This window comes from Orcinus orca, chromosome 19 (genome assembly GCF_937001465.1).
Source record: "Orcinus orca chromosome 19, mOrcOrc1.1, whole genome shotgun sequence".
Lineage (NCBI taxonomy): Eukaryota > Metazoa > Chordata > Mammalia > Artiodactyla > Delphinidae > Orcinus > Orcinus orca.
This window is the reverse complement of record NC_064577.1, coordinates 13888-29933: the sequence shown is the minus strand read 5'-3', so window position 1 is coordinate 29933 and position 16046 is coordinate 13888. Positions and strand designations below refer to the sequence as shown.

At 40.4% G+C, this 16046-nt stretch overlaps 1 protein-coding gene across 1 annotated transcript in view; it reads left to right on the top strand.

Annotated features, from left to right (window-relative positions):
- LOC101281493 (adaptor related protein complex 2 subunit beta 1) overlaps positions 1–16046 on the top strand; it is a 77687-nt gene that overhangs the window by 58703 nt on the left and 2938 nt on the right. Inside the window, 4 exon segments of the mRNA XM_049701485.1 lie at positions 8762–8803; positions 9655–9801; positions 12761–12906; positions 15953–16046. Of these exon segments, the coding sequence (XP_049557442.1) occupies positions 8762–8803; positions 9655–9801; positions 12761–12906; positions 15953–16046 (429 nt within the window).

Genomic DNA, 16046 nt, shown 5'->3' with positions numbered 1-16046 from the left:
CATCATTGGTATGGGATATGTCTACAAGTGTACATGATTATTTTGTTGTCCTGCCTCTGAATGGAACTTTTGATGTTTAACCAACCTAGTCACCTTTCCAGAGCATATTATTGCTCCTGCTGCTTAACTCTGGATAGCCCCTATAATTCCCCTTCTGACCTGAACATCATTCAGATGACCTCATAGTGATCATCCTATTTTCAGGCTTTCAGACTTTTGCCTTTTTTGTATTTTGTTGGCTTATGCCTTGTCTAATTCCAAAAGGTTCATTGGAGCCATTTGTGTTTTTTTTTAAAATGTATCTTATAGTTGAGAAGTACTTCTTTTTTTTTTTTTTTTTTTTTCATTGCAGTATGTAGGCCTCTCACTGTTGTGGCCTCTCCCGTTGCGGAGCACAGGCTCCGGATGCGCAGGCTCAGTGGCCATGGCTCACGGGCCCCGCTCCGCGGCATGTGGGATCTTCCCGGACCATGGCACGAACCCGTGTCCCCTGCATCGGCAGGCGGACTCTCAATCACTGCGCCACCAGGGAAGCCCGAGAAGTACTTCTTGATTGGTTCTTTTTTCCCCTTTTCCATCCACACCCCCCCCCCACTCCACCCTGTCATACTTCCAATTTAATTAGCTTCCAGGATTCTAATACTAAAAGGCTCCAATGTCCAGAGTATCTGTGAATATGTGCCACCAGTGGAAGCCAATTAGTTACTGTTGCTGTAAAAGATAAATGAGAAATATTAAGGATGACCTTCCATCTGTGTAGAGAAGGCCACAAAAATAGCAGGTCTCATCACACGGCTCCCTGCATGTTAGATACTTAACTGTGGTGGAATCAGAGGGGCTTTTTTAGCTGAACACTTGAAAATAAGTTGTTCATCAACCTGATGACTATAAATATGCCCAACAAACTGATTTATTTCCCAGCATCAGCAATTGGAAGGCAATGCCATAGATACAAAAATATATGTTCTCAGAGATTACATAAACGAAACGACCTTACTTTCTGCTTCATACACTGGCATTTTCTCTTCTACTTTACGAGCAGTATTATGTCTGGGATTTATGCCAGCTGGTACAGGTACATTTACTTTTGGCTGACAGAGAGCCTAAGGAGATAGGGTTACCGTCATATCTTTGTGGGTGATACATTTAACTAATGGAAGTCACTGCTTCCAGAGTCTATACACTGACCAAGCTCTGGACTCTAGCTAATGGTGACACAAATGAGCACTGCTTTTGTCTTCCTTGGGAATAAAAGCATTTGCTTTTCATTTTCATATCTCTAATGAATAGAGTTGACTGAATAGCTTCCTCGTGTGATATCCTACATTGCTGTATAAACCTCCTTAATAGACTCAGGAGACTGACAAATGAATATTGAAATATTCATGGAGACTCTCAGCAATCCCTTATAAACACTGAAATAGCTCATCCTATTCTGTTGACACATGAGCTACAAGTTAAATGTTACATCCTCCCCACGGTTATGCCTTACCAACCCTGCTTATTTCCCTAGTGGTTTACGACATAGTGGACTTGCTGAACCTAAGAAGACAAAGAAATTAAGTTTGAAGGATGGAGGGGAGAAAGAGGCTCTATATTTTGATGTTGACTGGCCCAGGATTCTGTCGTCTTGTTTCTTAACCCACTTTAGCATGGAAGGGAAAGAAACATGTTATTTCCATTTGGCTTTGTATCAGCTCTTGCTGGCCCTTAAAACTAGTGAGTTTTCTCCTTATATTTTACACAGCTTAATCCAGTCATGTGTCAGAATTCTGGCAAGTTTACATCAGATAGAAAAACAATTAGAACTTTGTCAGATTGTAGTAGCCCAAGTCACGCATGGGCCTTTTTTCATTTTCTTTTTTTGCAAAGGATATTCTCTTTGGGGTGGAGAGTAAATTGTTTTTATAATTGGATGTCTAAATATTATACAGCCTTTGCTAGGTAGGCCCAGTAATGTTTCTGTGTAACTCTAAATTTTAGCTTATTCTGATTTTGGGATTTAAAATGGTATAATTGGTGTTGTAGCCCCAGAAAGTGTTTACATGCAGGTTTCTTCAGCTTATTCTGTGATATAAATATGTCCCAGAAATCAAAATGAGGAGTAAAAGCCCTTCTTTTTGCTTTGGATCTGTATGTAGTTAAATATATATCACTCAAAGAACCAAGATCCCTTTTAAGAGAACATCACAAGGAAGAGGCCTAAATCTGGCTGTGTGAATGACGAGTTTCTGTGGCAGCAGTAGTCTATGCCAGTTTTAAAATGCTTTTATTGTTCTTACGTAAATTATCTAATTTAAAGAGGAAAATCGTCCTCAAAGTTTTTACTTAGTCTATACAGATAGTGCTGTTTCTTGAATGAATTGTTGCCTTACAGCAGTGCTTCTCAAGCTAATGTGTACATAAATCAACTGGAGATCTTGAACAAGACAGATTCTTGTTGCTCTGGGGTGAGGCCTAGGAGTCTGCATTTCTAACAAACACCCAGGTCTGTGGACCACATTTTGCATAGTAAAGACATAGAGTATCTGTGATCACTGTGAACCACTTCACTTTAGTGTTTGAATAGCTGTTGGTAAACCCAGATGCCTTGTTCTCTTGGCTTCAGTAGTAAACACACTCCTGGAAAGGGGGCTCCTACTCTGCCTCAGATTGAGAGAGGGCAAGAAACTCTTGAAATTATTTTGTTAAAGGTCTGTCTTTCACTCTCTAGGAAGAAGAATGTTGCTGGGTGTGGTAGAATTTGACCCACGTCCCCATTTAAAATACGGCCTGGATTAGAGTTATGTGATTGTCTGGCAAGCAGCACTCAGGTTACGTGGGTGTTCATCTCAGAACAGCTCTCAGCAGCGTTTTTGCTGCTTTTATCACTGGTTTCTAACAGAACCTTACCCGTAGAGGTCAGTGGTGTGCTGCTAATGAAGCGTGGCAGCTACTAACCTTTTATTTCAAGCTTTGTGGTTCTCACTCTAGCTGCATAATTGGTATTTAAAAATATATATTGTCAGCGTTTAGACCCAACCCTAGACAAATTAAACGGAATTTCTGGGAGACAGGAGCTTAGACATTGGTAATTTTTTTAAAAAATCGAAGTTACTTTAATTTTGCAGCCAAGACTGAGAATATTGAGCCAAATGAAGCTCCAGATGAAGTTAGGTAGAGATGTTACAAAATTGATCTTTAAACCAAGGCAGTGATTTCCACAGAAGAATTATATTTTGGTGAGCCTCTGGCACCTCCTACAAAACAGACCTCTCTGACTTTACCTTTGTTCTGCCTCCTACCCCTCCACACCCTCACCCCCTGACCCCAGGACATTTTCCTGTTGTGATTTGCTGTTAGGTGATCCAGCCTACCAGAAATTGACCAAGAGTTGAATTTGACCGATTTAGATTTAGTTGCTCATTCCCAGGGTTCTTCTCACCCTTGCTCATGTTCCATAATTGGAGACTGAAAATTGTCTTGTATTTTGGATTATCTACCCATTTTCAGGGGACATGGATTGAACCCATGTCCCCTGCGTTGGCAGGCGGATTCTTAACCACTGCGCCACCAGGGAAATCCCATGTGGGGTTTTTTCTGTTGTTGTTCTTGTTTTGTTTTCGGTCTGCTTGGTGGCCATGTCAAGACTTTTCCTTTTCTTGGAGTCAGGCAGACTTGGTCCCTTACAGAACCTCAGTCTTGGGTTCTTTCTCTGTACTTCTGCTTTTGTAGCATGTTGCCATTGGATGAAGGTATTTCCTTTTGGTATGCAGACTCAGCTCTCAAACTTTTGACTCAGCCTGGTTCTGCAGCAGAGCTCATGCAACCGTGCTGAAATCCCTTTAGCCCATAAAATAAGTCACCATGAAATCACTACTTTCCATCCAATTACTGAATGAACAGTGCAGCGACACATCTCCCTGGTTCAATATGAACTGAACCTATTTCAGCACTACTTTCGGCATGATAAAGCACCCACTCTGTGGCAGTAGCGAAATGTTAATGTTATTCTTAGTGCCATTTAATGTGATTTAGATTGGGGGCTGGGGAAGCTTTACCACTAGCAGGTATTTTAGACTTGGGTATCAGCTATGGACCTGTAGGAAAATTCTGCTCAGTTTTTAGCATTTGAAGTGTTCTTTTCCTGAAATTGGCACCTCTCCTTCATCTTCCTATATCCTGATTTAGTTGGTCTATAGTTGACATTATTTCCTTCATGGAGAAGATAGCGGCCTCATTAAGGCAGTCCTGGGATTAACGGGAAATGGACAGCTCCAAAAGACACTTAAAACGTACACAGTATTTTGACACCTAAGATTGAGATTAAAGCCATGCCTTATGCCTCTGGCACTTTTCACTCACCTCTCCCAGCTTACTGGATAATAGATATCACTGAAATTTTACAAGTCCAGTTTGACTGATTTTGTACCCTACCTGATTAGTAAGTATTACCAAACAGATGAATCTTGTCTGACTCCAGATGATATCAGCAACTGAACTGAAATGGTTAGTGGCTAGTTCAGGCCAACATGACAACGACATTGCTGTGTTTTGTTCAGCTTTCTCGCCTCCCCCACCCCTCGATTAATATCTGCATCATCCTGCTTGTCGCTGTAGATAGGAGAGGCCCTCACTGGGGAATTGGCTCCCATCCTTGCTGACATCTCCCTGTTAGTTACTCTTGCCCAACACTGTGCTGTCACCTGTGTCATATTTTCAGAGAGGAAGATGATAACCTCCCTTAGAAACTTTTCAGTCAAAAGGGAAGATGCTGAATAAAGTCTGAGTAAGCTATAGTTTTGCTAGTTAGAAAACATATTGAAATTGTCCTTTCCTTTTGCTCTCTGGACATAGCACAGTTATGTGAACCTTTATATTTCTGGCTACATGTCTCTAACACCCTTTGGATTCTGTCTCTGTAAGATCAAGAGTTCTTGATTGTGGGTTGCAGCTGAGTTGTATTTGATAAGCTGAATGTAAACAAAGGAGTATCAGAATTACTTTTCAGTTTCTCTTACATGTTTTTGAATAAAATTGACAAGCAGCATGGTGGGGAGGAGGGGGGGAGTACATTTAGATCCTGTCCAGCTAAGATAATATTCATATAATACTCAAGTATAATAAGAATGAAATCTAAGAAAATAAGGGCTATAAATGGGCTTTATTTCCTTTGGAAATAACACCACTAGTGAGTGCCTTTTCTCAATGCCTTTTATTTAATGTAGCATATTTGATAATACTGCCATTTCTCTTCCAGTGTGTTTTTTCTTTCTTGCCATCGAGTGCCAACAAGGTCCATAAAGAATTCCATCTCTTTCAAGCTTCAGTTGTGAGATAGGCCAGAAGGGAGGAGAGTTGCTGGGGGGAGGATGTGTAAGCCCATCAGAAAGTCATAAAGCTAAATCAAAACCAGCATCAGGACAAGTGAGACATTCTGCATCATTCCCTTCCTTAGAAAGGGTTTTTCTTGGACTTCCCTGGTGGCACAGTGGTTAAGAATCCTCCTGCCAATGCAGGGGACACAGGTTCGAGCCCTGGCCTGGGAAGATCCCACATACCGTAGAGCAACTAAGCCCGTGCGCCACAACTACTGAGCCTGTGCTCCAGAGCCGGTGAGCCACAACTACTGAAGCCCGTGTGCCTAGAGCCTGTGTGCCTAGAGCCCGTGCTCCACTACAAGAGAAGCCACCACAATGAGAAGCCCGCGCACCACAACGAAGACCCAACGCAGCCAAAAATTAATTAACTAATGTATAAAAACAAAGAAATGGGGTTTTCTTTCTTCTTAAGTTCTAGCTTCCTTTTCAATTCAGGAGTTAGTGCCAAAGTAATTCCTGAACATATATTCTTGTCTGATTCCAAATCATAGTTAATTCTCTAAGGCAATGGTTTTCAACCTTGTCTGTACATTAGAATCACTAGGGCAGCTTTTTAAAATTCTGATGTCCAGGCTACAACTCAGAACAATTAAATCAGTATGACGGGGATTGAGACTCGGGCATCAGTACTTCTAAAAATCCCCCTCCTCCCCACAGTTATACACACGCAGGTGGTTTATTCCATTGTGTATCTAAGGTTGAAAACCATAGTTAATAGAACACAATTGAAGTAGTTATTAGTAATCTTAGAAAGATTGAATCTTACTCTAAGAAACCTCCAGGTTTTTGTGATGGAGGAATTGAAAACTAAAGACTTAACCATAATCAGTTTGCCTTTGCAAACTTATTTTCTTTGACTTTTTTTTTTTTTTAACACATATCTACCCTGTGCTCCAGTCTAATTAGACTACTCCTTCTTCTTCCTTTTTTTTTAAAAAAAAGTATTTATTTATTTGGCTACACAGGATCTTCATTGCCGCATGCGGGATCTTCGTTGTGGCATGTGGGATCTTCGTTGCGGCATGAGGGAATCTTTTAGTTGTGGTGTGCGAGATCTTTAGTTGAGGCATGCAAACTCTTAGTTGCAGCATGCGGGATCTAGTCCCTGACCAGGGATCGAACCTGGATCCCCTGCATTGGCAGCATGGAGTCTTAGCCACTGGACCACCAGGGAAGTCCCTACTCATTCTTCTTGATCATGCTTTTATTCCTACTTCTTAACCTTTGTTCAGGCTATTTGAGAAATAACCTCCCCCTTTTTGCATTCTATAATTTCACACTACCATGTCTTTGAAGCTTCTTTTCATTATCCTTCAGCCAAAAGTTCTATTCAGAACTTTCTTTTTTTGCTTTAGTATATTCTGTATGGTTTTTGCATTCGTGTTTTGTTTTTTTGCCAGTTTGCAAAGCCTGGATCTTGTTCATCTATTGTTTTCCCCTCATTGCCCGGCATCTTTATAGTCCCCATAGTACCTTATGTCCAGCAAATGTGAGTGTGTGTTTGAATAAAAGGAATCTCATGCTTTTCAGATGTCATGCTGTGGATGTGTGTTACTCTAGAAACAGGGAGAAGGTAGGTGTGTAATATCTTTTCTATTTGCTGTCATTCTTTTCCAGTTACTCGAATTCTTGGTTGTGATGACCTTTTTATCTGTATGCCTGTGACTTCTCGCCCCATGTCCAACCAGTAAATAGTCTTCAGGAACCAGACTTTGCAAATGTTGGTTCTTTGAGGTTTGGAGTGTTCTGTAGCTTAGTGCAGAACATGCTTATTCATGCCAGTTATGAAACGCCTGGGGGTTTTGTTCTGTTGTGGTGGAAATAAGTCCCATTATTTTTCAGTATATATATTATTTTTGAGATTTTGGCAACCCAGTTTTATATATCTGTCCATTGAGAAGGTAATAAATCCCCTCTTTCAAATCCTGAAGACAAATACAGTTTTTTTTTTTTTTTTTTTTTTTTAACACAACCACAGCCTAGAGCTCTCCAAGTTTCTACTACTAAATGACAGACAATAAAGGAAACAGTGTTTTGTAAAGCAGACAAGGCATTTGGTGATTCAGAGGGGAATGTTAGATGCACAGTGAGAACTAGGGAAGTAGCAGTACAGAATCGTAGCACAAAAGCATATTGTTTGCTTTCTGAACAGCACCATTAGTTGTGGGTATGTGTGTTTTATGTTTTTTCATGCTAGCTATTTTCAGCTTCAGTTCTTCTTTAATGCTTTTGTCCTGGAATTCAGGGTGAATTATATCAGAGCCCTGATGGGGAAAAGAGGCAGAAGTAAGACCATGTGGAATTATTTTCCTGTCACCTAGCTAATTGCATTAGTCTAATTCTCCAATAGTTAGCATCCTTTTAAATGATCTACTCCAGATAAATCACAGCATTTCTCCTTAGCTGTATTGACTGTGGGAGAGATTTGAAGAATTGCATGCCTTCGCATTTCCTACCCAGATAGGATATCTTCCTAACCCAGCCGTTTGCTTTCTTAGGAGAGTTCTAAACTCTAAAAATCACTCTTGTTCAAGCTATAATTTTTTTTTTTTATATTTTATTTATTTTTGGCTGCATTGGGTCTTCATTGCTATGTGCAGGCTTTCTCTAGTTGCGGTGAGCAGGGGTTACTGTTCGTTGCGGTGCGTGGGCTTTTCATTGCATGGCTTCTCTTGTTGTGGAGCACCAGCTCTAGGCATGCGGGCTTCAGTAGTTGTGTCACGCGGGCTCAGTAGTTGTGACTCGGGCTCTAGAGCGCAGGCTCAGTAGTTGTGGTGCACGGACTTAGTTGCCCCACGGCATGTGGGATCTTCCTGCACCAGGGCTCGAACCCATGTCTCCTGTATTGGCAGGCGGATTCTTAACCACTGCGCCACCAGAGAAGTCCCCAAGCTATAATTTTTGAAGCTTGAAATTGCAGCTCATTACTGGTTTGGTTCCCACTTTCTCAGTGGGGCGGCAAGTTTTGTAGTTCAAAACATATTTTAGTTTTTCTTTTTCTCCCCCGCCTTAAATTTCCTTTTAAAGAAAAAATAAAACATATTCAGAACATTACGACTTAGAGATATAGCTTCTTGGAATATGTAAACTCTTTAAATCCTGTTTGGGTTTGTGCCTATGTACCCCAGTGGAAAGATTGGATCTGAAACATCCCTGAGATGTCCCAGCTCCATCATCTTTCCACGTTTTCTCAAAACTCCCACACACCATCACTTCCCCTCCTCAGTTCCCCTAGGTTATATTTCTTTGCAATCTAGAATTTCTTTAGGCTTTGGGAGTCAAGTTGAATAGCATGTATTCCCCGCAACTTGGTAGAGCAATTTACAGATTCTGTATGGGCATCTAGTACTTAGCTAAATGAACTCTACCTTTCTCTCCTTTCTCTCCTTTCTCTCTTTCAGCTTGGCAGTGACCTTGGCGGGGGCATTGGAGGAAGTCTGGCAGTCCGTGCCATCGGTTTTTTTCACCGTGGGATGCACTGCCCCCTGTTTGATGCCTTTCCTATGCAAACGTTCTCAGACCAGTCACTGCTGCTATCTAGCCCTGTACACCAGAACCTCTGTAGCAGTGTATGAAGAGTAGAAAGTAGCATAGGGTTACTTGGAATATTTGGGACCATACACCACATGTGGTGTAGGGGTCTCTTTAGGGATTGGCGCTCTGGTGTCTACAGAGTTCTTTGTCTTCCTGACATTAAAGGGCTAAAGGAAATGGAACCTCCCATCTCGACGAGAGAATACTCTTTTCTGTCGTCTAGAAAGAGCTTGAGCGTCAGCTGGACTCAGAGTGAGACTCTCCTCGTATGTGAGTTAGCGGGGATGTGAGTATCCATCTCCCCCAGGAGAGTTTCCTACTAGATATTTATGCCTAAATGCGGAAATAAGACTTGCCTGGACCCAAGTGGAAACGGAACTGCTGTCTAAGTTGGATGCTTCTCCTTCTTTCTATAGAAACAGATTCCCCCTTCATTAGGGTACCTGTAGGCCTCTTGCACAGAATCGTGGAAGCTAAAATTGGAAACAAACAGAAAAAACTTTGGATCACTGTGTTCCTGATCCTACTGATGACTCTCTTGATAGAACTTCTAAAGAGTGTGTGTATCTTTTCAATGATGAAAAAATAACCATGATGATTTGAAGGACAAAGAATATACGAATTAAACGCCTAAGAATATTGTAATTATGGTGTGTTCTTATTGATTTATCAATACTATTAAAATATATAGCAGCATTTTAAGGACTATTAATGAGTTCTTCCTGATCTCCCTGTTCCCCTTCCCTTTTATTCCCTGCAGGTGGGACAGTCCTTCATCCCATCATCAGTGCCTGCAACCTTTGCTCCTTCATCTACTCCTGCTGTGGTCAGCAGTGGTCTGAATGACCTATTTGAACTCTCCACGGGGATAGGCATGGCATCTGGTGGATATGTGGCTCCTAAGGCTGTAAGTAAAACAACACTTTCTTAGTGGACAGGACCTGAATTATTTAGCATCTGACATTTGTGTTACTCTCACTGATAATAAATCCAAGGTTGGGGCTCTTTTTCTAGAGGATTTACAAGGAGGATGAAAGGCGGCCTTAAACCTAGCAATAAGAAGCACCATAGCATCCTTATTAACCATTTGTATAATTAGACTTAAAATTGGAAATACTAAGCATTTAGTATTTGTTCTCTAGTTTAGAAATATTGCCTAGCTTGTCAACACTGAAGTCAGTCTAGTGTAGATGTGATATACAGAGCAACAGCAGGAGGAGAAAGACATAATAGAGAAGTAACATTTTACTTTGCATTCTTTCCACTCCTTTTTCCATTGGTACTGCATATGGATTCTAGAGTGCCATTGCCCAGATTTGGTTTCCATGCATTTTACTACACCTTTTTAGAGTTTTGATTTAGGTTAGTGTCATTGGTGTCCCTCTAGTCTCAGCCTCACTTGATGTCATGCTCAGATTGAAATTCAAAAGGGGAAGGGGAAACTCCCTGTAAATGAAGCATATTTCGGCCCTTGGGAATAGTGCCTTCCAGGCTAAGCTAGGTTTCTTTTAATTTTGCCTTTCTGAGGGGCAGCACGCCTGGTTGCTTTCTGAATTTTCTGCCTGCTCAACCAGCTCGGTGTGGGGGATCCCTGCTGCAGATAGTAAACCAGTTGTCCTTCGCAGGAGTCTTGTCTTTGTGTACACACCCATTACATAGACTAACCAGAAATGTGATTCAAAACTGAGCTATAGTGTTCTGGCACAACTTAGTAGCTTTGTTGTAAGGTTACTGCATTGGATATTATCCCCACAGACTTTTAATTGATTAAGAGATTATGTAACGTACTTGTTTACTAACATTACAGTAATACCTAGAAATGACGAATTTAAATAATGTAGAAAGATCAGGTGGAAAATTAAGTTTCCCTCTGTCCCCACTTCCCCATAAGTAGCCACTATTAACTTTTTCTGTGTCCTCTCAGAAGAAAAAAAGATCGTGCATATACCTGTATGTTTGTATCCTTTAAATACTGTCAGTGGGATATACTGTTTTGCACCTTGTTTTTTCTCTACCACAGTCTTTTGAATGGCTGTATCCACTTTATTGATGGTATACCACAACGTATTTAATCTTCCTCCTGGTGATGGACATTTAGGTTATTCATCTAGTCCTATCCCCGCCCCCTTCTTTGTTATTATGATGTTAACCATGACATTCTTGTTTATATGTATCATGGTATATTTTTGTAAGCATATCTATAGGATAAACTTGGAATGTGCTTGATCATTTAAGCATTTAAAAATAGACATTACAGGGGCTTCCCTGGTGGAGCAGTGGTTGAGAGTCCGCCTGCCGATGCAGGGGACACGGGTTCGTGCCCCGGTCCGGGGGGATCCCACATGCCATGGAGCCGCTAGGCCCGTGAGCCATGGCCTCTGAGCCTGCGCGTCCGGAGCCTGTGCTCCGCAGCGGGAGAGGCCACAGCAGTGAGAGGCCCACGTACCGCAAAAAAAAAAAAAAAGACATTACAGGGACTTCCCCGGTGGTCCAGTGGTAAAGAATTCGCCTTCCAGTGCAGGGGTCGTAGGTTCGATCCTTGGTTGGGGAACTAAGATCCCATATTGCCACCGGGCAACTAATCCCACGCACCACAGCCACTGAGCCTGCATGCAACAACTACTGAGCCCGCGCACCTCAACTAGAGAGCCCATGTGCCACAAACTACAGAGCCCATGCACTCTGGAGCCTGTGCTCCACAACGAGAGAGAGATCAACACACCACAACTAGACAGAAGCCCACGTGCCACAGCGAAGAGCCCGCGCAGCAACAAAAAGATCCTGCTTGCCGCAACAAAGATCCTGTGTGCTGCAACTAAGACCCAACGCAGACAAAAATAAAACAATAAATTATTTTTTTAAAAAAAGACATTACCAACTTACCCTCCAAAAAGGTGACATCAAATTATGTTCTCCAAAGCAGAATGTAATAGTGCCAGATTCCTTATATTCTCCTTCACTGAGTATTACTGACTTTTTGAATTTTTGACCCTCTGATAGATGAAAAATAGTATCTTGTACTATTAAATAGTGTCATTTTCTTCTTTTCTTTTTCCTTTTTTTCCTGTAATGTGGTTGAGTATATTCTCATGTTAACTAGCCACCCACTGACTAATGGGTACTCTGTCTTTAGTCAGGACAGTTCATGAATTCCTGTTGTTTTTTTATATGTGTGTGTGCGTGTGTGTGTGTGCGTGTGTGTGTGTGTGTGTGTAAACTGGTACACTCCAGGAGTATCACAGATTCTGGGGCCAGAGGTGGGTCACGAATGAATTATATAGAGAAAATAGGCATTCAGATTACTTAAACGACATCTGAATACTTACTATTTCCCAGAGACTATAACGAGAGTTAAAACTATACATAAGACATGGTCCTTGCCCTTAACACATTACTGATAAGGAATTTGGTAATGATTTTTAAAAGTCTTCAAATATTGTAAACATGCGATTTTCATTAGATCAGTTTTTTCCCCTTTTAAGCCTTTTACCAAAGCTACTAACCAAAGAAACCCCATGTTATGCTCATTGGAATTTCTCCTTTCGCCATGGCTACCCATAGACTATTTTGGGGCTTGTTTTTCTTGTTTTGTTTGTTTTTGGCTTTGGTTTTGGGTTGGGTTTTTGTTTTGTTTGGTTGGGGTTTTTTGGTTTGTTTTTTGATTTTTGGTGGGTTCGTTTTGGTTCTTAAATAGTTGAGAATGATCTCAAAATTCAGCAAATATGACTTTATCTGGAGCCTTTTGCATTTGGCTTGGTATTTATGGTATAAAAATCACCTTAGTTGCCTAAGGAAGTGAAATCTTAATTTCATCTTTATTCAGAAGCGTCCTGTCTGGTTTCATTGGGCTTTATACTGTGTTTCAGGTCTGGCTGCCTGCAGTAAATGCTAAGGGCCTGGAGATTCCGGGAATACTTACTCACCGCCAAGGGCACATCTATATGGAAATGAACTTCACCAGCAAAGCTCTGCAGCACATGACAGACTTTGCAATTCAGTTTAACAAGAATAGGTAAGAAATCTGAGTTCCCCAGCTCGATCCTGACACAGCAGTGTACTTTGTGTCCAACAAGAGAGTGTTCTATTTAGCAGTGGGTAAAAACTTGCGTGTTGGCAGATGTTTGATGTAGAGTGAGTGGAGGCTGTTGCACATCTGTTCAGTGGTCAGCTTCAACACTGGAGGCCCTAGGGAATTTTGCTGGGAAAACTCATCCATATGGAATAAGAAAACTCTCTTTGCCATTATAATCATACCTTTTCTATAATGTTTTGTAAATGAAATCACATAGTATGGAGTCTTTTGCATTTGGTTTCTTTCACTTAGCATAACGCTTTGAGATGTCTCAGCAGTCTGTTCTGTTTTACTGAGTAGTACTCCATCGATGCTTATACCGTGATTTGTTTACACTTTCACCAGTTGGTGGAACTGGGGGTTGTTTCCAGTTTTATCTTTTATGACTAAAGCACCTGTGAATATTCACATACAGGTCTTTGTGTGGATATATGTTTTCATTTTTCCTGGATAAATACCTAGCAGTGGTATTGCTGGGTCATATGGTAATAAGTGAATGTTCCAGCTGTTCCATACTCTTACCAATGCCAGCCATGCTTATACATGTATAGTAGTATCCCATTTTAACTTGAATTTCCCTAATGACTAGTGATATTGAGCATTCTTTTCATAATCTTATTGACCATTCTTATATCCTCTTTGGTGAAGTATCTGCTCAAATCGTTCCTTTTTCTTTTTAATTGATTGTCTTATTATCAAGTAATAAAGTTCTTTATATATTCTGGATACAAGTCCTTTGTCAGATATGTCTTGAAAATATTTTCTCCCAGTCTGTGGCTTGCCTTATTTTCTTAACAGTGTTTTTCAAAGAACAAGTTTTTTATTTTTTGTTTTATTTATTTATTTTTTGTTTTATTTATTTAAGGGAGATTGCAATTGACACATATACACTGTTTTGTTGTTTGTTCGTTTGTTTTTTTTTTGCTACGTGGGGTCTTCATTGCTGCGTGCCAGCTTTCTCTAGTTGCCGTGAGCAGAGGCTACTACTCTTCATTGAGGTGTGCGGGCTTCTCATTGCAGTGGCTTCTCTTGTCGCGGAGCACGGGCTTTAGGAGCGCGGGCTTCAGTAGTTGTGGCTCTCAGGTTCTAGAGCACAGGCTCAGTAGTTGTGGCTCACGGGCTTAGTTGCTCCGCAGCATGTGGGATCTTCCTGGACCAGGGATTGAACCTGTGTCCCCTGCATTGGCAGGAGGATTCTTAACCACTGCGCCACCAGGGAAGCCCTAGTTTTTTACTTAAATAAAGTTTACTTTACAATTTTTTCCTTTTTATGTCTTTTGCTTTTTGTGTTCTGTTTAACAAATCTTTGCCTGACCCACAGTTACAATTTTTTTTAATGTTTTTAATAGAAGTGTTAATAGATTTAGCTCCTACCTTTACCTTTTAGAATTCATTTTGAGGTACTTTTGGTGAGATAATATGTGTAAAGTAAGAGTCAAAGTAAACTTTTTTTCCGTAGTAAGTCTTGAAGTCAGATAGTATAAACCCTCCTACTATGTATGTTCTTTTTCAAAAATTGTTTTGGCAATTCTAGGTCTTTTGCCTGCTGGAATTTTGCTTGAGAGTGCAGTGAATGTGCAGATCAGTTTGAGGAAGAATTGGCATCAAACAATATTGAGTCTTCTAATCCATTAGCATAGCATATCTCCCCATTTATGTAGGTCATCCTTAACTTCTCTCTGCAGTGTTTTATAGTTTTTCGTGTACAGATCTTGCACATCTTTTGTCACATTTAAGTGCTTTATAGTTTTGATGTTATGGTAAGAAGCATATTTTAGTTTTTGGTTGTTGCTAGTACATAGAAATACAACTGATTTTTGTACATTGAACTTGTATCTTGAAACTTCATTAAACTTACTTATTAGTTCTAGTAGCCTTTTTTTAGATTCCTTATGGTTTTCCACATAGATAAATAATGAGAGCAAGGGCAAAAGCATTTTTTGACCCATAAATGTTGATACCAAAATGAGTGATGTGTCTACTCAAAATCATTTCTTTATTGCATTTGGGACTCTAAAGTGTAGATTATCTACAGAAAGGAAAATGTTTCTTCTGCTAGAGCTGTGACTCTTGAAATTGATACTACCTATATAAACTCTAATTATTTTATAAATATTAAAATCCCATCTTCCTTCCTGAGGCTCATTAGAACATAAATTCATTATAAATTTATATCATTAAGTTGTTTATTTGTTACACCTATGAGCCTACTTTTCCTTTCTGCTCCATCTTTTTAAAATTGTATTCTTATGCTTCTGAGACGTAAGACATGTCTGTCTCCCCTCATATATTTTTGGGTTTTTTTGTAACTTCAGACTCAGGCTTTTCCCATCTCTTTACTATTCTTGTATTATTATTAGGCAGGCTTCTCTGAGAAGTCAAACTGGTGGGTACTCACTGCCTGCCTTAGGCGAAGAAAGTGGCCAGATTTGAGTCTACAGCTTATCCTTTGGGGTGTTGTTTGGAATGTTTAAGCCAATCAACTCTGCTTTACTTAGACTGGCTCTTTCCCAGTGATTGTATCCTGTGTAAGTAAATAAAGAAGAAGGAAAATGAGAGTTACCAGTAAATCATCCTCTGGTCTGATCAGGCAGGTTATCAAGCAAGTGAAATAATATCATTATACTTCACAGGGTGGGTATTCTTAAGTGTTCTTTCTCCCAAAGATTATCTAAAGGAAGATGTATAAGAAAAAGATGCTTATCAAACCTGTCCCTCTAGTGGCATGATAAATATAAGAAACTTTCAGAATCAGAGCATTAGCAAACCAGTTCTGTGCTTATGAATGTTTTCTCCTTCCTCAAATCTTCTTAATGGAAAAAAGAGGTTATGTTGTAACGTGTTACAGCAAATTAGAATTGGGCACTTTAGTGCCTGCTATTCCTTATGTTTCCTTCAAATGGAGTAAAAAGCCATTGAAACCCAAAGACGTGACTAAATCCTGCCTCCTGATTAACCTCTGGGATTTCTTCATCCTCTCTCCTAGCTTTGGTGTCATCCCCAGCACTCCTCTGGCCATCCATACACCACTGATGCCAAACCAGAGCATTGATGTCTCCCTGCCTCTCAACACCTTGGGC